At 42.9% G+C, this 21,702-nt stretch overlaps 1 protein-coding gene across 5 annotated transcripts in view; it reads left to right on the top strand.

The window, feature by feature from the left end:
• The window catches only part of reln (reelin), a 93,609-nt gene that overhangs the window by 52,772 nt on the left and 19,135 nt on the right, over positions 1 to 21,702 (top strand). For all 5 annotated transcript variants that reach the window (XM_079684055.1, XM_079684054.1, XM_079684053.1 and 2 more), the window contains exons 5-33: positions 1,957 to 1,989; positions 2,273 to 2,351; positions 3,018 to 3,114; positions 4,473 to 4,524; positions 5,947 to 6,055; positions 6,556 to 6,796; positions 7,344 to 7,489; positions 9,189 to 9,340; positions 9,476 to 9,591; positions 10,474 to 10,682; positions 11,160 to 11,288; positions 11,385 to 11,494; positions 11,904 to 11,970; positions 12,208 to 12,441; positions 13,470 to 13,631; positions 14,325 to 14,561; positions 14,681 to 14,873; positions 15,619 to 15,731; positions 17,377 to 17,514; positions 17,683 to 17,869; positions 18,502 to 18,707; positions 18,847 to 19,018; positions 19,116 to 19,322; positions 19,452 to 19,687; positions 19,847 to 20,004; positions 20,106 to 20,313; positions 20,425 to 20,501; positions 20,975 to 21,133; positions 21,257 to 21,451. In XM_079684055.1, coding sequence (XP_079540181.1) covers positions 1,957 to 1,989; positions 2,273 to 2,351; positions 3,018 to 3,114; positions 4,473 to 4,524; positions 5,947 to 6,055; positions 6,556 to 6,796; positions 7,344 to 7,489; positions 9,189 to 9,340; positions 9,476 to 9,591; positions 10,474 to 10,682; positions 11,160 to 11,288; positions 11,385 to 11,494; positions 11,904 to 11,970; positions 12,208 to 12,441; positions 13,470 to 13,631; positions 14,325 to 14,561; positions 14,681 to 14,873; positions 15,619 to 15,731; positions 17,377 to 17,514; positions 17,683 to 17,869; positions 18,502 to 18,707; positions 18,847 to 19,018; positions 19,116 to 19,322; positions 19,452 to 19,687; positions 19,847 to 20,004; positions 20,106 to 20,313; positions 20,425 to 20,501; positions 20,975 to 21,133; positions 21,257 to 21,451 — 4,422 coding nt within the window. The remainder of the gene's footprint in view (positions 1 to 1,956; positions 1,990 to 2,272; positions 2,352 to 3,017; positions 3,115 to 4,472; positions 4,525 to 5,946; positions 6,056 to 6,555; positions 6,797 to 7,343; positions 7,490 to 9,188; positions 9,341 to 9,475; positions 9,592 to 10,473; positions 10,683 to 11,159; positions 11,289 to 11,384; positions 11,495 to 11,903; positions 11,971 to 12,207; positions 12,442 to 13,469; positions 13,632 to 14,324; positions 14,562 to 14,680; positions 14,874 to 15,618; positions 15,732 to 17,376; positions 17,515 to 17,682; positions 17,870 to 18,501; positions 18,708 to 18,846; positions 19,019 to 19,115; positions 19,323 to 19,451; positions 19,688 to 19,846; positions 20,005 to 20,105; positions 20,314 to 20,424; positions 20,502 to 20,974; positions 21,134 to 21,256; positions 21,452 to 21,702) is intronic.

Here is a 21,702-nt window from a genome sequence, read left to right as displayed (position 1 = left end):
TGAAGCATGGAGAAAGAAAACTGTAAATTAGGCCTTTTTGGAAGCTTGAAGGGATTATCCACCCAAAAAAAGATCTTTTGGGCCTTTCTCCAGCCAAATGGCCTCACTACAAAGACTGAGAACGATTTAGAAAGGCTTGTTTAAGAGACAGACTTTAGAGAGCAGAATACCAACCAAGCATTTATTACTGTGTGTCAGTTTAAGAGGGTGGATTACCAGCAATGGGGTTTTAGTACATGCTCTTTTCAGGTTGAATATTTAACATGTAAAATGAGCACACATCTGAATTACCTTTGTATTATGCCCTAATAGGAATGATAATAAGGTACAATAAACATTAGAGAGTTCCCCATGCTGGGATTGAGAGCTCCTCTAAACATGTTTTAAATCAGCAGACATTTGGGGATTAGGGGGTGAGGAAGGGAGAGTAAGAGAGGGAGGAAGGAGGCCCCTTTGATCTGCTTTTAATGGGCTTCATCGTGGAGCCCGAGCTCCAGCCATGGAGCTGAGCATCAGGGCCCACCTCGCAGCTACTGAACCGCCCAGCTCTGTCACAGGCAGCTAAGACGCCAACTTCTGCCGTCAGCATGAAACTTTACCAGCGCTCTGTGAATAGTAAATCCATTTCCAAAGTGCCCGGCATTCGGATCAAATAGAAAGAAAATAGGGCAGCTAACGAAAGTAAGGCTTGAGCTCCAAGTAAAGACATTTGCGGAGTCATTACGATAATGAGAAACCTTTTTTTGGGATAATCCGTTCCACATTTGATTCAGATTCCGTTGTTTATAAGTGGGTTTTAGGTGGACTTTCCTAACTGTAAGCCCCTCTCTCAGAGAAATGTTAGAACTGCTGTAAGGTTTAAAGGAAAGTCTTAAGTAACTTGAAACTAAACTTTGATCGAGTCCTCCCTGTGTTATCTTAGTGTGTGTTATCAGGTGGGCAGACTCATCCCTGCCGGAGAATAGTGGGACAGATTATCCCTCTATTCTGTCTGGAGTACGGCTGACTTAAGAAAAAAATCAGAGCAGAGCAAAGAAGCTCAAAGGGATTGAAGGCTGACACGTTCACTAAGGTCGCTGTGCCGCTGTATAGTGGATGATCATGAAACAAGTTTAAACTCAAATTCTCTAATACGGCCATTCAAAAGAATCTTCTGAATTGTGCTTGAGAAGATAAATCAAAGTTGTGCAACTTGCATTTTATTTTGTGTTTTTTGTAAAAACACAGAAGTTCTCAATTTCTGAAGGAGTCATTTTTTTGTTACGATGTCATCAGTTTGATTTATTAAGTTTCAAACCTCACAATGTAAGAACTCCTCCATCTTCTCCAGCTCAAAGGTCACACCAAATACACTTTTCTAAAATGTGAATGCAGGCTGTATTTCATTAGATGTTCTCAGTGATTGAATCAGAGCCAGTGATTGTTTTTTTTTAAACCCATGTTAGATTCATTAAGTCTTACCACTCTCTATCCCCGCTGCATTCACCTCCCTCCTCTCAGAGCTGTGCATCCCCTGGGAGAGATTGATGGTTGAGTGTGTTAGCTCGTCGGTGGCCACAGATTACGGCACGCTGGCGCCTCTGGGGTGGATGGCGGTTAATTGGCATTGAACCGTTAATCATGGCCGCCCAGCCTTTCATTATTGAAAGGAATTAAGATCAGCATCCAGGAGACTGCAGCCAGGACACAGAGAAAGTTTGTTTCACTCAGACAGGAGTTGAGAATAGGCCCATTTTCCGTACACTTTTTTCAATGTAAATAACAATGCAAAACGGCACAGATATGAAAAGTCTTTGTAGTCACCACATTTACTTTTGTTTATATACTATCATAAAAGCCCATAGATCTTCTAAAGCTCTTGATCTGGCATCAGAGACATCCGATCATACCTGTACATTACTTTCAAGATGATGCCACTTTATAACTTGTTACTCTCTTCTTCTCCGTCTGTTTCAGCTCCAACCGAGTCCCCATTGAGACCCAGTCTTGGTGAGTCTACTTTTCATGACATGCTGTTGACATTATAATCACACAGGTAATTAAAACATGAAAGGACAAAGTGTCATACAGACGGTGACTAACTGTGAGCATATGGTGTGTGTGTGTGTGTGTGTGTGTGTGTGTGTGTGTGTGTGTGTGTGTGTGTGTGTGTGTGTGTGTGTGTGTGTGTGTGTGTGTGTGTGTGTGTGTGTGTGTGTGTGTGTGTGTGTGTGTGTGTGTGTGTGTGTGTGTGTGTGTGTGTGTGTGTGTGTGTGTGTGTGTGTGTGTGTAGTGGAGCTCCATGGCAAGCATGCTGTGCTGCGTGACGACTTTGACTCCAACATCCAAGGAGAGCTGGACCCGAGCATCTGGTAGGTGAAGAGGTTATGACTCCTCTTGTAATCTTACAGCGCAATCTCTTTCACTTTGAATCTTCGGTGGTCTCCCTTTATTGCTTTTGTTATAACTCAGTTTCCTCTCCTCTCCTCTCCTCTCCTCTCCTCTCCTCTCCTCTCCTCTCCTCTCCTCTCCTCTCCTCTCCTCTCCTCTCCTCTCCTTTCCTGTCCTCTCCTCTCCTCTCCTGTCCTATCCTGTCCTCTCCTCTCCTCTCCTCTCCTCTCCTGTCCTGTTCTCTCCTCTCCTGTCCTGTCCTCTCCTCTTCTCTCCTCTACTCTCCTCTCCTCTCTTCTCCTGTCCTCTCCTTTCCTCTCCTCTCCTCTCCTGTCCTGTCCTCTCCTCTCCTCTCCTTTCCTCTCTTCTCCTCTCCTCTCCTCTCCTCTCCTCTCCTCTCCTCTCCTCTCCTGTCCTCTCCTCTCCTATCCTCTCCTGTCCTGTCCTCTCCTCTCCTCTCCTTTCCTCTCTTCTCCTCTCCTCTCCTCTCCTCTCCTCTCCTCTCCTCTCCTCTCTTCTCCTCTCCTCTCCTCTCCTCTCCTCTCCTCTCCTCTCCTCTCCTCTCTTCTCCTCTCCTCTCCTCTCTTCTCTTCTCCTCTCCTCTCCTCTCCTCTCCTCTCCTCTCCTCTCCTCTCCTCTCCTCACAGGTCTGATTGCAGTAACTGTGAGGTCGGAGAGCAGTGTGGTGCACTGATGCACGGCAGAGCGGTCACTTTCTGTGAGCCCTTAGGAGGACGAGAGCTGGTAACTGCCATGTTTGACCACACTGTCACCACGCTACATGTTACGGCCCATTGACCTTACATCCGACAAACCTCGCAGTAGCCACAACCACAGCTAGAGTGAATCACAGCACACTAGCTGTGACCACAGTAGAATCTCTATTAACTCTTCTGAGACTTCTACAAATGTCTTCTAATGAAGATGAGCATCAACACATTTCCCTAAGCTATTCAAATGAATCTCTTAACACATTATTTCATTTACTATTATCTTTTCCTTTGATTTCAAGTGCTAAAATATCCAAAATGAGTATGTGCATTGGTGAGCAGAAGCAAGCTTAGATACAACAATATCACACTTGCAGTTGCGTACATGTATGTTATGTGACTAAATGTGCCCAAATGTATCCGAGTAGTTCTACCTTAAACCAAAAACGACTAAAGGCAACCATATCAAAGCATATCCAGATTAAATTAGTGAAGAACTTATATTGCTTTTTGCATGTATACACAAGTAACTTCCTGTATCTCATGATTTGTTTATCTTCATAATATCGTCGGCAGGTTATACATTTGTGTCTATTGCTGCTTTATTTTGGTCATCTCACAACTTTAACTCAAACTATTTCTGCACTTTAATAATAGCCTTTTAATAAACCAGAAGAGAAGAGGCACAAAGAACGTAGCATTATACCATGTTCATTTTACAGTAGTTTCAACCTACTGCCTGACAGTTTAGCACATGCACACATAATGCCAACACATCAGCTCATAATTGCTACCATTTCATGCCCTTTTTCACAACAAAATTGATTTAGCATTATTATTCTGTTAAGAGATTAAAGCCAGTGAGCGGCAGAGAATAGTTAGTGCCTCATTATTGTATTTACTTCTCTGATAAACAGTTGCTTTGTCTGTCACTGCTCCAAATGCTTGATGCCTGGCAGCTCTACTGTCAAGCGCACACCAGGGAAAACAGAAGCGTTTACGCATAGATAGTCTTAAAACAACAATCATCAAGAATGAGGACATCAATTCTCGTACACACAGCCTATCGTTTACTTCAATTGCTGTCTCTCTCAGTCGCACACACAGTACTCATGAACACACTTTATAAAGATTCCTTATGGCCCATTTCTGTTTTCATGTTGTACTCACCTCAAATGGTTAAGTTGTCCCCCTTTCTTCAGTCTTGTTCATGTGGAAATATATATATTTTTTAAAACACATGACCTCATTGCTACAGTCGGTAGACTTAACCAAGTATACAAATAGAACATCAGGGAAACAAAGCTTTAAAGCTTGGTGTTGCAGCAGCTCATATTTATTTTGATTTCTTTAATGGTGGATATACTAAACTTCCTTGTGATTCTTCCCCAGACTACGGTACCTCTCAACACCAGCACAGCCTCAGTCCTGCAGTTTGCCCTTGGTAAGTATCAAATCGCCTGAAGCAAGGCAATACAGATGCAGACAGATGTTGTATGACAGGCTTATGTGGGAGACCTTTTTAACTCTGTTCAAATACTTTAGCCCTGAGTGAGAAAGTGTTTCACAGCCAGGACAATAGATAACTTTGTCAACCTCGAGAAATAGGCAGGTTTTGCCCTCTAATATGTCAGGAAGCCAACTGGTACACAATATATTTCAGTTTTTCTTGCTCTTCTCTCACAATGATAAATGATTTATAGTATTCTGGAAAGACACCAGAAGGCCATGGTAGAGTTTTTAGACATGTTGTATTTTTTATGTCCATTACATGCATCCACCAATTCTCATGGGAACCAGACTGAGAGGAAATAAGTGTACATTTCCAATAATACTTTCCTGAGACATACCCTGTCTGTACTGTATGTCTCTTTAAATGTTCTGTCTGGCTTTGCTCCGGTTTGCAGGACATTAATATGAGTTTGTGATGCAGTCATTCTTATGTATGGGGCAGTTCAGTAGAGCAGTGTAAAGGCACGGCTGTATTCTGTCGGGATGAAGCAGCACGGCAGGACATTGATGCTACACACGATGGGGGGTATGGATAGGGGGAGGGAAGAGGGAAAGATTGGGCGATGGGGGTTAGCCGGCTTCATGCATTAGCAACCTTTGACCCAGCTAACTCCCAAAGCTCCCACACAAACCTGCATTTTAAAGACGCAAAAATAGATGACCCCACAAAAATGTTGTCAAGCGGAAATATACAAAAAAATAAGCTTACACAAATGCACTAACAGTATCAGGCTGTAGGTGGCTTATAGAATCTTTGGTCCTTCATCAGATCAGAATAGAATCAGATCAGAATTCTTTTATTAGTCCAACAGTGGGGACATTTAAAGAGTTACAGCAAAAGTGGCAAATCAATGATAAAAAAATAAAAAATACAAAATAAGTACAAAACTATGGCTTTCATTTTTTTAGTAGCAGTTTAAAATAACTAAGTGACATAAATAACATACTGAAGTATTCAGTAAAACAAAAATTGTTGTGAGAGTTGTTTTATTAAATGTTTGTTTTTACAGAACAGTGATTTTCGCTCACTACAATTGGTTTATTGATGGTTAACAAATCTGATCATCTCTGCAATACCCCTGCATACCGACTCCGAACTTCTCTCAGCCCTGTTAGGCTGCTGATCACTTTACATAATCATTTACACATCATTTTCCACTCGGCTAAGGGGGGAATGTGGGATCATCAGTCAGAAGAAGCCATCAGGCCCGGCTGCCCCTCAGGGCATACTAAGGATCATTGCCCCGCTGATAAAATTCAAATGTCGAAAAAAGGAAACTAGTGTAGTTGCTCCCTCAACAGGAGTGTTAACCATCATATATGTCTGTTCTCTGTGTGTGTTCGTATTCCCCAGGCTCAGGATCCTGCCGGTTCAGTTACTCAGACCCCAGCATCACTGTGTCATACAGCCTAAGTGGTAACGGCAACACCTCCAATGACTGGATCACACTGGAGAAGATCAGGTCTCTATCTCTCTCCTCTCCTTCCTTCCTCATCATCCATCCCACAGTCCTTCCATCTGTCATGAACACCCGTCCTCTCTTTTTTTTTATCCTCACAGTCACACCTCCCCCTCTCAATTTGTCATCCTGTTCGTTTCTCTATGATCCCCTGTTTTTTAACCCTATATCCCTCCCTCTGTCTGGTTAGCTCTCAAACAGAGACAACATGTAATGGTACAGTCTTCTAACTACCATATGTAGCTGCAGTAAGGTCATGCTATAGCTTTTGTGGACACAGAAACAAATACAGAAATCAAATTCTGATTATTTAACTTTTTGAATCCTGCGTCTCTCTTTAATTCTCACTCCACCATAAGGACATGCAGTGCCTCTCCATATGTGGCTATTTCAGCCTTATTTTAATGATTAATGATGAGGATTAAATGCATAAACATGTAACACTCCATTATATAAACACAGACACCACACACAAGACCCTAATGTTATTTCATTTCCTGTAGCGCCCCTACAAACAGCAGCACAGTCGTCCACCTGCTGCCCCTTCCCCGTCACTCCAAGTCTGATGGTGTTCGTCTGCGCTGGTCTCAGGACGCTCCCCAAGGCCCCGAAGGCTATGAGTCCTGCTGGGGGCTCGACAACGTGCTGCTGGTCAACGCTGCCCACAGAGCCCCCCTCATGGAGGACACCTTGGACCCTCCTGACACAGGCAACTGGCTCTTCTTCCCTGGAGCTACAGTTAAGGTACATTGATAAAGTTGTGGACATTCATCACGCCTATACGCATGGATTTCACTCACAAAATGTGCAATGAACAAAACAACTTCTGCTGCTGATTGAAAGACACATGTTCAACTTGTTCTCTGCTATGTTAAAGCAGAGTAAATAACATAATCGGGAGGTGCTTTTAATCTTAGAGCAAGGGGGAGAAATAGTAGGCTTTCTTGTTCTTCATTTTCATATTCATTTCTTTAACTTATTCATGTTTTTTATGTTGAATTTTAAGAAATAATGAGCAAATCTATTGCATACACAATATTTAATGTGATCTTTTTGCCAATGTGTGGAACCTACTACTGGTACTACTTTGACTAAATACACTCGTTTATTGTTGACATAGTGATACGAGTATTAAATGGATAAAGATATTTATTTAGTCATAAACAGCCTTTATTTATTTAGTCATAAACAGCCTTAAACATTTCCACAGGGGTGTTTCGATCTACAAGTGATTTTTTTCAAAGGCATTGCACCTGTTGCATTTGTTAACACCTGTGTTGTTATTGGCCAGCGCGCCTGTCAGTCCGAGGGCAATGCCCTGTACTTCCATGGTGGTGAGGGAGTGCGCCACAGCTTTGCCTCCACCAAAGACATTGACCTGCATCGTGAGGAGGGAAGGAGCTACTGGGAGGAAGACTTTGAAAGTCCGCCCTCAAAGTAAGTTTAATGATACATTTACAAATAACAAAATAACACTGAAGTTCTACTATAAAATGCTCTATATACAGATATATGTTGACGTTTTTTTTTAAATGTGTCTCTGGCTCAGCTGTCCTGATGCTGAGGGGGAGTTTGTTCCGCAGCCATAATGCTAATAAACTAAAACCGTATTTGGTAGCCAAACCTGAGGCAATGGTCTTTTATGGTGTTAAAAGAACAAAATGTGTGTTTGTGTGTGTGTGTATACATGCACGTGCTTTGACACAGCTGTCACCTCTCATATGTCAACCCATGTGACATGCAGTGTGTTGCACAAGTTTAAGTCAAGCATGGGGGCTGACACAGGTGAAAGCCATGCCTCTGACTGCTACAGAGACAGCAGTCCATCTGTTTAGACTGAGACACACACACACACACACACACACACACACACACACACACACACACACACACACACACACACATACACACACACACCCTGGACAACAGACAGCATGAAAACACTGTCGGAAGCATCGCAAGAGGCAGAGGGATAAAAGAGGAGAGATGATGGATAGTGTTCCTGCCAGAGAGTAATTAGCAGGCCTCATGCAGCAGGTCTGTCAGTATGTTTTTCCATTAATGAGAAGGACCTAAACAGGAGGGTCTCTCTATGGTCGCCCCACACCATCACACCTCCTGCAGCATGCTAACATGCTACACTGGATGCTAGCTCTCACCCATCAGGTGTCAGCGACCGACACATGTGTTAGGTCGGCCAGCAGAGTTTTTTCTTGTGTCAATGCTACTTTCCACTAAGTGTCATTAAACCCAATACTGGCTGTGACAGAGACACACCAGCTTATACGCTGCATGGCAGAAAAAAAAGAGGAACAGGGGGGAAGGAAAGTGAGAGGGAAGGTAGAGGAACACAGGAGAGGGCTGACACACTGAGTCAACTTCTGTCAGCGCTAATGAGGATCCTCTCTCCACTGCGCAGGAATATGTGTCCACACGTGTGAGTGTGTGTTGGTGTGTGTATTTGTAAGTCATCTTCAAGGTGATTTATGCTGAATTCCTGGCATTGTGTGTTTGTTTAAAGGTGAGGTCTAAAGTTTATCTACTGTTACTGATTTAGTATTACTCTAGGGAGATTCTGTGCAAAAGATGCAATCTATAAAGTGTTTGCATCCCATGTTTGCTGTGTCTGTGTGCTGTAATGTCAATGAAGTCATCTTTGGGGGCTTGATATTTGGCTACCGTTAAAGCATATTACAGTCCTGCGACAGCCAAATATTTATTTCCAGAGCATTGAGTTTTGGATGCTATCCAGCTTTAAAGACATTTAAAGATGTATAACAAATAAATCAAATTGCCTACCCTAGATTTATGTGCTTGTTGCCTCTTTTTATGTATTGAATAATGAATTATATATATTAACATTGTAAAAAATAAACTCAAAAATTAACAATTGTTTCTTTTAAACTTTATTCAGCTCATTAACTTTCTAAATGTGAAAGATATGAGGAAATAAAAGTGTTTAGGAGCAATAAACTTTGTGGAATGATTGCTTAAGTTGCTTTTATTTAAATGATTAATGCTGTTTTGCCTCATACATTTGGTATCACTTGTTTTAAGTACATACATTTATAGCATTTTGCCGTAAACATTTTGTGTTACTTACTAACCAGCCCTCCTGCCTGTGTTTCTTTCTCAGCTGGGACATAGAAGGGGCTGTTTATGGTACCGAGTGTGGAGAGATCGAGTCTGGGTCAGCACTTGTGTTTGAGAAGGAGGGACGGAGGAGAGTGTGCACCCCCTACCTCGACACCACGTCTTATGGAAACCTTCGCTTCCACTTTACCATGGGTATGAAAGTCCTCAATTCATGTTACATTTATTTGGGTTAAACAACAGCTTTACTTAATACATTATTGTGAGCCTGACCCTGCTCTGCGTTGTGCTTTCGTCAATATTTTTGCATACATGTGTGTGTGTGTTTAGGTGGTGGCGACTGTGATCCAGGAGAGTCTCATGAGAACGACGTGATTCTGTTTGGAAGGTCTGAAGGCCGGAGGGAGCGCATGGTGCTCGACACCCTCACTTACTCTTCATACAGGGTGAGACGTGCACAACATGTTACACAAAAAACATTTATATGGTAGCGGTACATTTTTAGTTTCTTTTTGTGGTATTCTTAGGAAACTCTGGAATAGATTTTGATAGCTTGTAAAATAGGTTTGATTAGTCGTTCTGTCAATAAAGCCCACCCATTTAGAGGAAAGATATGATTGGTCAATTGTACTGTCATTTGACATTACTCTCTCATTGAGTTACTATAGCTGGCCCTCTGTGAATGTACAGAGGGACCAACAAGCTCTCCCGTCTTCACAGTACTCGCAGAGACGGCATTTAACCCTTCACATTCCAACAGAAACTGAACAGGCAGATTCAAAGGATTTATTTCTTTTGAAATGTTATTTTAAATACAATTAAATCAAGTTATTCAGTTAAAACTAATGACAAATTTAACAAAAAAAATATATAAAAAATTATATTTTAAAAAAACGTTTCTTTTTTTATGTTTTCAAATATAATTTTTTAGAATATCTTAGGCCCTCACAGAGGCTCGCCACTGCATTTGGTTATAAACAGAAACATGCTCAACTGCTGAACAAGCACATTACCATGTTCGATAGATATATTTACAACTAGATCTGAATAACTGTAGAGGATTAACAGAATGGTAATCAGCGATAATTTGATAGTTGATTCATCATATATGTAACTTTGAAGCAAAAATGCTGATTAGTTTAAATGATTCTTTGTAAATGCATCAACAAAATATCTTTGTTTTTTTTGACAAACAAATTCAGCAATTTAAAGGTTTCATAATTTTAGGTTATTTTATTGTAATAAATTAGCTTTTTTCACAATTTTCTAATTAGTATTTTTCCTATTGTCTGATCTTTATATTCTGTCGTCCATTTCCTGCATCTTAGACTCCTGCGTTGGTTTCGGTGGCGCTACCCACTGAGCTACAAACAACGGTCACCCAGTTCTGCCTGGAGCAGCGGTCACATGGTGGTGCCAAACGTCATGTGTGGGCCGTGGACTTCATGCAGCTGCTTCCTGTGCTGCCTGGCACCCTCACACATGTTGCCCAGTTCTCCATCAACCTCGGTTGTGGCTCCTACCAGCCTGCCAACAGGTGTGACACATTTCTGAACTGGGTTAGCCAGTACTTTTGTGTGAAAATAATTGACAATTTCTAAGTAAAACTCACAAAATTGGGCAGCAACAAAGGAGACCAACACGCCAAGTGTACCAGCCTAGGTTCACTGGGTTATTTTGGTGTCCAAAATGGCAAATGGTGCAACTTAAAGGTACAATGTCTTAATGCTTCTAATCTAGATAAATCTGAACTCAATTGGTCCCTTAGAATAAGAAATGTGAGTTCAAAGAGTTTGTTAAGATTTCTTCAGGGAATTTAAATCCTCAAGGTTCAAACTCTTGCACTCATTTGAAGCTTAAAATGTGGAGTGCTTATTAATAAAAGAGGAGAGACTTTCCAGTGAAGTCTCGGAAGACATCATTTACTTTCTTTTTATCTCATCTACATTCAGCACACTTCAGTCATTGAAGAAATTAAAATGTTGAGATAAGATGTTCTGTTATTTTTCATTAGCGTGAGTATGGAGTTCTCCACCAACCAGGGTCGCTCCTGGTCTCTGCTGCACACCGAGTGTCTGCCTGAGCTCTGTGCCGGACCTCATCTACCTCACAGCACCGTCTACTCCTCTGAAAACTACAGCGGGTATGAATGACTCAGCACATCTGTATGTTTATGTCTGTGCTTGTATGAATCATTATCGGGCAATCACTGTGGGTATATCATATTTTGTCTTTCCAGGTGGACCAGAATCTCCATCCCTCTGCCCAACGCTGCCCTGACGGACACGACACGGTTCCGCTGGAAACAGTCTGGTTCTGGATCAGGCAACATGTGGGCCATAGATAATGGTTAGTACTGTAAAACAGGTCACATCATAGTACCGACAAATAAGCCCCAGATATCACCCCTTTTAGGTCTCAAACTACTAAATACAGGATGTGTTCGGTTTCACAAAAGTTGTATTAAAGCTCAGCTAAGTATGCATGAAAAAATTAGGGCGGTGGTGGCGAAGTCGAAAGGGACTTGGCTTGGCAACTGGAAGGTAACCAGTTCAAGTCCCGGCAAGACCAAGTGCTACCGAGGTCTCCCGTTCCCTACATTGCTCCCCGGGCGGCGTTCAAAGTGGCAGCACACTGCTCCTAACACAAGGATGGATCAAATGCAGAGAAACAATTTCCCCAAGGGGATTAATAAAAGTCCATCTTATCTTAAATACCCTTTTGGAAAATGTAATAACCATGCCTGTTTTTGTTCCAGTGTATCTTGGTCCAGCCTGCCTTCGTTTCTGCTCTGGGAGAGGCCATTGTTCTCGCACAGGCTGCAAGTAAGTACCTATCTTTATTAAACCAAATAAATCTGATGTCTCTCCTTTTGAAATGAGTCGGCACATTATCCACCTAATGCCTTACAGAGCCAATCACCATTCAAAATCAATCAAATTGTATTATAATGGATTTTCATTATCTCTGTCTTCTTTTTCTTGTTAATAACCTTCACTCTTTTTAATGTCTCGTGTTTTCCCCGTCCTACCTTTTTCTCCTCTCCTCTCCTTACCTCCCAGATGTGACCCAGGCTTCAGCGGTCCAGCCTGTGAGCTCGCCTCCCAGACCTTCCCTGCCTTCCTGTCGGAGGGTTTCTCCAGCCCTCGCCTCTCCTCCTACCACAGCTTCTCCTCACTTCGCGGGGCTGAGGTCAGCTTTGGCTGTGGGGTGCTGGCCAGTGGAAAGGCCCTTGTCTTCAACAGAGACAGCAGGAGACACTTGCTTACGGCTCCACTAGACAGTTCCCAGGCCAGGTAATAAAAGGGCTCATAGAGAACAGGATCATGAATGTAAAAACTTGAAGAAACTTGTTTCATTCACATAAAGATACATGCACACAAGCAGATTTTGATTCTACTGAATTTTTCCACCAGTAGATTACTTTGTGAAACCGTGGATTATCTTCATCAGGTGTCTTTACTTCTGATTGATACTCCAAATGTTCCAGCCAGTCAGCTATCCACTCTCCTCCTCCAGCAATCCCTCTTTCCCTCACACTCCTGTTCCTGTGCGGGGAGATGGATTATGATCATGCGGGGGACTGCAGATGAGAGGAGGAATGAAAGGGATGGATACAAATGTGAAGGAGACAGATAGATAGGGAACAGTGAAGTTAGATATGGCATCTGTGTTAGATTGATTATGCCTGTTGCCGCGCTCAGTGTGCCACCTGATGGCCTTATTTAATGCCAGTTTCCTGGCTGATTGAGTGAACAGCTGCCTGAAAGAGGAAACTGCATTGCTACTGGAAGCACAGCTCAGCCAAGGACAGAGAGAGCTGGGGGGTGAGCAGCAGCCAGATATTGATGACGGGTATTATAATACACATTACATTAGTATAGCTGATAATGTGTCCGCCAAAACATGGAACACATTAAAGGACAACAAGTTGTGCTACATGTACAGTAAACATGGAAACATGGATGTGATCTGTGACTCTTATTCTCTCCGTTTTACTCTTTCATTTCCTCCACCTCTTCTCATCTAATTTTGTCCTCATTCATTTAATCATCTCATCCATCAACCTGCCACCTCCCTCCCACCTCCTCTCTGCTCGACTGTCTGTTTGTCTACCCTTTCTCCCTCACCTCTCCTTCCTGAACAATCCTGGTCACCTTACTTTTTCTTCTTGTCATTAATCAACCTGCCCTTTTCTCTTTCTGTTTCTCATTTCCTTTTTTTATGTCAAACATGTTTTCTTTTATCCAAACTGCTACTGCACGCCTCTTCTCCCTCCTACTGGGTCCTATTGCTTTAATTTTCTTTCTTTCGTTCTCTGCAGGTACCTACAGTTTACACTTCGCCTGGGCAGCCGGAGCACCCTGAGCTCATGTCCGGCCCCAGACCAGCCAGGAGAGGGAGTCCTGCTGCACTTCTCCTCAGACAACGGCATCACCTGGACGCTGCTGCAGCACTACCCTTACCAAGGCTTCCATGAACCAAGGTAACACCAGTGCCTAGAGTGTGTGTGTTTGTGTGAACACACTCGTATCCTTGTGATTCTACAGAGACACTAGGACTCCATTAACACACATTTGTGCCGCTAATGGTGTGCTGGAGGTGTAAGCCACTGGGACCCATTGAGCCAGTTAGAGCCATCTATGTGTAATGAAGACAAAGTGGGCTGAGTTCCAGCTGCGCAGGCCGGGTCTCAGAGCTCTTCATCACCACAAGAAAGGTCAAAGAGTCAGGGTCAAGTTTTACACAACTATCTGACGTGCAGATGCAAGAGCAGGGTCTTCCTCTAACACATGTATGTTTTTAAAAATAAGCTCCAGGATACAGAAATTGGTCTTGGCAAATATGAAAACAGTTATTTGAGGAAACAAAGTTGGCAATAACAAACTAAAGACTGAATACGTATTCACTAATGCTAGTGATATTGACCATCTGCTTTGTGTCAAAATCTATTTAAGATTTTCCAACAGGACGCTATAATCCAATATTTAGATCCAAGTCAGTGTCTGAGTCACAGTTCAGTAAACTTGTGAGATTAATTTAAGCTTAAACGTTTTTGGATAGCACTCTCACTATTCTCACATCTGTGGGTTGTGTTTATGGCGCATGCATTACTTACGTCAAGCAAACTTTCCATCCAGTGTTAAATCAGTGTAATCATCACTTTCCCCCCGACCAGGATCGTGTCAGTTGAACTCCCGGCCGGTGCTCGTAAGTTTGGCGTTCAGTTCCGCTGGTGGCAGCCGTACCATTCAGGCCGCAGTCACGACGTGTGGGCTCTGGATGAAATCAGCATGACCTCTGTGCTGTTCAACACCATCAGTCTTGACTTCAGCAACGTGCTGGACGTCACACAGAGTCTTGGATTCTACCTGGGCCACGTCCAGCCCTACTGTCAGCATGACTGGACTCTCAGGTAGGAGACTTAATGCTCTGAGGCAAATGTATATACTATATTATTATTTGGAAATAGCATTTAAAGGTTTTTGCTTTTATTGTATGACTTTATTTCTCTTTCTTCATGTTATTCTCTAGTTTTTCTGGGGAGCCCAGCCCTGGCTCCAGTATTCGTTACGTGGAAACTCAGTCGATGCAGATTGGAGCATCCTACAGTCTTCAGTTCTCGCTGGTTATGGGCTGCGGCCGCGAGCCCTCCCCTCACATTGACACTCAGGTCCGCCTGGAGTTCTCCACCAATCACGGCCTCACCTGGCACCTGGTCAAAGAGGTGAGGGGGCATGATACATTTTCACATTTGTTTCCATGTTAATACTGATCCCTTTTGTTTTAACAGCCCGTCTTGCACCTTTATTTAGGACTTACACTTGTTGAAGTCCTCCTGGAAAGACAAACATATCATTAATTCATGATCATGAATATTGATTTACCCATTACGGACTCTGTAATAATATATAAATATATTTAAATGTGGCACTTTGTTTCAGATGAGAAATTATCGCAATTACTTTTTATCATCCTACTATTTGCAAATACATGGCAATACTTGAATCAGCAAGCAGATTATCGTTCCATAATTCAACATAGATTTTCTGTGATCACAACTGGCTCATAAATATTCATAAGGCACCAAAGTATCTGCCAAGATTTTTATTGCTTTTGGAATTCAATAGGGCGTAATGAGTCCTCCATCAGTGAATTTCCTCTCATTTTCCCATGTGCATGAAACTGCTGTCACCTGGCAAGTGCAGAATGTAACTCTCTGAATGTCCTGTACTTTTAATCTGAGCTTGTGTTCCAGTGTTCAAGGTCAGAGACACTATAATGGCTTTTATGAGCATACACTGTGGGGCTGAAGTAGCCTCAGGGTGGTTCATCAGAATCTTAGGCTGTTTTTTAAGAATTTTAAAACTAAAGAAAATCTGCAATAATATATTCTATGTAACAACATTAGGTAATGCCTTTTAGCCCAAAATGGTTAGTATATTGCAATAAAATGTTGTTTTTTCACCTAGGCCTGTCTGCCTGGCATGCCCAGCTGCTCTGAGTTTACAGCTCCCAGTGTCTACCACCCATCAGAGTTCAAAGACTGGAGACGCATCACTCTGTCTCTGCCTCAGAAGACGTGGTAAGAAGCTATCATCTGTACAGTAGATAGAAAAAAAGATTCACAAAGTGCCCTCTGGGATCTGATCTTGTATGTTGTCTTTTGTTGTCAACAAGCACACTGGACTGTGTAAAGTTAAAACAGAGGACACTATAGTGCGTATACACCTATTATTGTAAATGTCTACATGTCCACACACATAGACACACATCTCCATACACACTTTTGTTCATTGGCACCAAGAATTTCAAGTGATGCTTTAAAAAGGTTTGGCGTGCTTTGTTCACAGTCATTTTCAACATTTAATATATGCACTTTTCAGAAAGAAATCACAAAATTACACTTTTCCTATCAATCCCCTGACAAAGACATACATTTTTGGGGTCTTGGATATATTTTTTGGGGCAAATGGTCCTTTCAATTATTTAGATACTTAACCACACAAAATATTAACATCTGGTCAAACTTTATATAATCTTAAATCAACAGTCTGTCAGCATTGCTGTAATACTGTGTGTTCTTCATGTGCCAATACTGTAATCACATTGCATAACGATAATAGCACTGTAATAATTCAGTTATTAAAAGGCGAACAGAAATGAAAAAAGTCCCATACTGAAACAGTCATCCTGTACTGAACAGTTCCTGAAAAATACATGTACTGTTACAGCCTCGCCTCACACATAGATCAACTCAAACAATCACATAAACCTTCCACACGGATCACTGTGACCTCCACCTTCATGTCATACTGCCACATGGCTCCTAAATAAAGTCGGTCTAATCTCCTGCAGGGTGTGATGGGAGGTCACGGGGTCATAGCAGTAAATGATAATAAAACCGACGCAGCCAGTTTTGATTAGGCGGTGGTCTGATATAACTCATCGAAGCAGCAGGCCAAGAAACCTTCCCGCTATAAAACCCCCATTAAACCTGACTATCTACACTTCTACATGCATCTGTCATCACTGTACTTGCACCGAACTGCGAGCATGTACAAGCATGCACCCCCACTGCAGACACATCCTCAGCCTACCTTAAACTGAGATGATGTGATGACGATATTGCCCTCTTGCTGACCTTCATTTCCCACAGCAGCAGAACCCACGCACGCACACACACACACACACACACACACACACACACACACACACACACACACACACACACACACACACACACACACACACACACACACACACACACACACACACACACACACACACACACACACACACACACACACACACACACACACACAGGAAATAGAAATCAACGCATTTGATAAGAATAATCTTTAACTGCCAGGAGACTAAATCCACAAATCTCCAGTAGAGAAGTAGTTAAGTGAGTATAACATGATGATGTGGTTGACATGTCAGCAAATACTGTTTCCCTATTTCATCATGTAATGCATTTTTAAGTTACAGTTTCTCGTCCATCTACTGTATGTACACTTTGTCCAGCTTAATTATTATTCGTGTGTGTGTGTGTGTGTGTGTGTGTGTGTGTGTGTGTGTGTGTGTGTGTGTGTGTGTGTGTGTGTGTGTGTGTGTGTGTGTGTGTGTGTGTGTGTGTGTGTGTGTGTGTGTGTGTGTGTGTGTGTGTGTGTGTGTGTGTGTGTGTGTGTGTGTGTGTGTGTGTGTGTGTGTGTGTGTGTTTTCAGGTCCAGTGCCACACGCTTCCGCTGGATTCAGAACTACTATGGAGAGCAGGACGAGTGGGCCCTGGATGACATCTACATCGGACAGCAGTGTCCACACATGTGTCACGGACATGGCTGGTGTGACCATGGACACTGCAGGTCAGCTTTCACACAAACACAAGCATACACACACACACACACACACACAAACACACACACACACACACACACACACACACACACACACACACACACACTCTTATCTTTTGGTACATGTTTGTGGGATAGATAAAGGATAGGAGTTTCAGCCACTGTCTTCTCTTGTAGGTGTGATGATGGTTTCTCTGGAACAGACTGCCAGCCCTCCTCCCTCCTCTCCTCCAGTGTACTCTCTGACTTTGAGTCCCAGGATGCAATGCTGGCCACATGGCAGGAGGTGATTGGTGGGGAGGTGGTCACCCCTGACATGGGCTGTGGGGTGGTCTCATCTGGATCGTCCCTGTACTTCAGCAAGGTAAAACAACTATAAATCTGTTGAATGTCATGTTTTTTTGTCCTTTGTCTTTCTGTTAGTTGTTATGGCTGAATTCAACAGATTGAAGTAAAGTTTGTCAGTATGCAGATTAACAAGTGAAAATGTTTTGGTTCAACATCCAGATCCACATGCGTATCAAAGACTTTGAAAAGCAATTTCTTAACATTGTTTTCTGGCCATAAATCCTATAATTATCCAAATGTGTTTTGGTGCAAACCCAGATCCAGATTACAAAGGTTAAAACATTTTGTGTTATTAAGATAAATACTTTGTTATTGTGCAAACTTGGCAGAGCAACAGAATGCAATCTTTAACTACTGTCTTGTTTTTTTCCTGTTAAATACTGCTGACCTTTGACCTCTGTATAAACTCCAACCAGAAAACAACTTTGTTTTCCTTATGTTATTGTAGTGTGCTTTTATTACATGTACAGCACTTTGGCTCGACCACAAATCGTTTTTAAATGTGCTTTATAAATAAAACTTGATCTGATTTGATTTGACCAATGGATATAAACGATAACGCAACTAAAAGTATGTTGTCAAGCTTATACATGTTGTTGACTGTCGCTCCCTCAATATGCATGTACGTAACATTCCTGTTGTTGTCAGGCCGGGCTGAGGCAGCTGCTGAGCTGGGACCTGGACACTGAATGGGCGGAGTTTGTGCAGTTCTACCTGCGGGTGGGTGGAGACTGGTCGGAGTGTAACCAGGCCGACAGCCGGGAGGAAGGAGTGCTGCTGCAGTACAGCAACGACGGAGGCATCAGCTGGGGCCTCATCGCTGAGATGTACTTCACTGACTTCACTAAGCCTCGGTGAGAGATCCCGCGTTGAAGAAGACATTTATATTTCTCATCTTTATCAATCAAGAGATCTGCTTTTACTGTTTTTGTATTCAGTATGGGAAAAGAGTATTGAATGATATACATAACCTGCCTCTTCTTTCGTTCCCAGCTTTGTCCACTATGAGCTTCCCTTGGCCTCTAAGACCCCCTCCACAAGGTTTCGCTGGTGGCAGCCTCTTCACTCTGGGGATGGTTATGACCAGTGGGCTATTGATGATGTGATCATTTTATCAGAGAGGGAGAAACACATCATCCCCATGGCCGATCCAACTCTACCACAGGTCAGGAATCTCTAAAGTATATCCACTTATCATATGAAGAATATTGCTTTTACCATGTTGAAACAAAACACTAAAATTAATGTTTCTGTCTCTATAGAACTTTTACGAAAAGCCAGCATTCGACTACCCTCTGAACCAGATGAGTGTTTGGCTGATGTTGGGTAATGAAGGCATGGTTAGGGAGAGCAACGACAGCTTCTGTGCCTCAACACCCTCTGCCATGGTGTTTGGACGCTCCGATGGGGACAGGGTGGCCGTCACCAGAGACCTTGCCCTGCGCCCTGGATATACCCTTCAGTTTAAGGTAGACTTATGGAACGAGTTAAAACTAGAAAGTCAGCAAGTATTTTAAAGATGTCACTTTAAATACAAGCAGGCAAACTTATTCAGAATAAGCTGACCTTTATTTTCTGTCCGCTCTTTCCCCTACAAGTTGAACATAGGCTGTGAGTCAGACTTTAGCGCGTCTGCTCCAGTCATGCTGCAGTACTCTCATGATGCCGGCCGTACCTGGGCGCTGGTGATAGAGGGATGTTACCCAGGAACCCCTGGGGCAGGCATCTGTGAGGGGAGCGGCCGTGAGCTGAGAGAGCCCACAGTCTACAACACTGGGGACTACGAACAGTGGAGCAGGGTTACTGTGGTCGTACCACGCAATGTTGCTGCCAGGTAGCTATGGTAACAGGCATGCAATTCAATGTGCAAAGATGTAACTGTGATTTTATTCATTTTCTTTAGACGTGGAATATGCAGTTATAGCAGAGATGGTATAAAAAGAAATGCCTGCTGTTTCTCATTCCCTAATTCGCTTCCACTCATTTTTCCCAGTAAAACCAGGTTTCGTTGGTTCCAGGAGAGCAGCATGTACAGAGATGCCCCTCCTTTCGCCCTGGATGGGGTCTACATCTCTGAGCCATGTCCAAACCACTGTGGGGGGCATGGTGATTGCATCTCTGGAGTCTGCTTCTGTGATATGGGATACACAGGTACAAAACTGAGGAAGAAAAGGCAAAATAATATAGCACTAAACAATAACAAATATGTTCCTGATGTGTTATACCTTTTGATTCCCTCCTTCCCCCCACAGTGGAGCAGGATAGTTGTGTCCCAGCTGTAGCCAGTCCTACAGAGCTGACAGAGGGCTTTGAGGGGAAGCTGAGCCCACTCTGGCAGAGTCTAAGTGGGGGACAGATCGGAGGCGGCTGTGGCACCATTGGAGAGGGCAAAGCTCTTTACTTCAGTAGCCCTGGGAGGAGGGAAGCGCGTACAGTGCCTCTAGACACAACTAACACACGGTGAGTCAAACACACACCTGTAAGCTTTTGATGTGTAAGCACAGGAAACCAGTTGAATTGGTGGTCTGTTTAGTGTGGAACTTAAATGTTGTTGTTGCTGTTTACACACAGGTTGGTGCAATTCTACATCCGAATTGGCAGCAAGAGTTTGGGTCCCACTTGCACCCGGCCTCGCTCCCGAAACGAAGGTAGTTATCACACCCTGTGTTGAGGCCCTCTGCTGCATTCATGTGGCTGTTCTTAACAGTGCAGTCTGAAGCGAGCAGCTACAAATCTGATCTGTTCACCTCTGGCTTGTCTCCATCTGTTTCTTCACTACTCCATCTTTGATCCATCCTGTCATCCAGCCAAGACTGTGTGGTGGTTTTTCTAATGGAGAATCAAAGTCTACTGTTGTCGGTTCTATTTTGTTCACCAGTCAGCAGATTGTGGATCTCTAGCCCGCAGCAGTGCTGAAGGCTCAGTCTGATCGTTCCTGCAATGTCAGATAAAACACTGCCAGCCTCCTAAACAGCTTATCTGTAATAATCAGGGCTTCTGGTTATTTGATTTGTATTGCACTATATTGTATTGTTTCATGTACTTAATTGACTTAGTTCTGCATTTATGACAATGATTTCCCATCTTAAATATATATCCATTCTGTGTTCTGTGATTCAAGGTGTCATTATCCAGTTCTCTACCAACAATGGTGTCCAGTGGCAGTTTGTCAGGGAGCTTGACTTCAGTTCCTTCCTGGAGCCGCAAGTGGTGACCATCGAGCTGCCATCTGCAGCCAAAACTCCCTACACAGTATTTCGGTGGTGGCAGCCACAGCAAGGTAAGTCCATTATTAATATGCACAACACTACAGAAAAGCACTGAAGAAATGCAATATATTTCTTTGATATTAAGGCACAATTTTGGTTTTTCCATTTGTATTTATTTCTCTCCATCCTTGTAGGAAAACACTCGGCCCAGTGGGCTTTAGACGATGTCTTTGTTGGTATGAACGACAGCTCAAGAACAGGTTTCCATGACAAGTTTGACGGCACGACGCCTCTGAGGCACAACTGGTACCGCATTCAGGGAGGGGAGGTGACTGTGGACTGTTTGTCTCTGGACACGGCACTTACTTTCAACTCCGAGGCCATTGATAGTGAGTGACACAAACACATTACCATACAATACCAACAACATTTCAAGTATTTGAGTACAGGGATATCAGTTGAATTTCTTAGACTTGCTTATAAATGTCTGCATGCAAAGTGAAGAAGTGACTTCCTCAATGGACACTGTTAAGTGGCCACTGAGTAAGACACTTAACACCAAGCTGCTTCAGTAAAGCTTCATTTTGTAATGAGTGAATTACAGAGTGAATGTATTGTAGGGAATGTGAAGCAGGAGGTT

The sequence above is a fragment of the Notothenia rossii genome (assembly GCF_949606895.1).
Source record: "Notothenia rossii genome assembly, chromosome: 5".
In the NCBI taxonomy this organism is placed as follows: Eukaryota; Metazoa; Chordata; class Actinopteri; order Perciformes; family Nototheniidae; genus Notothenia; species Notothenia rossii.
This window is presented reverse-complemented; position numbering and strand designations above follow the sequence as displayed.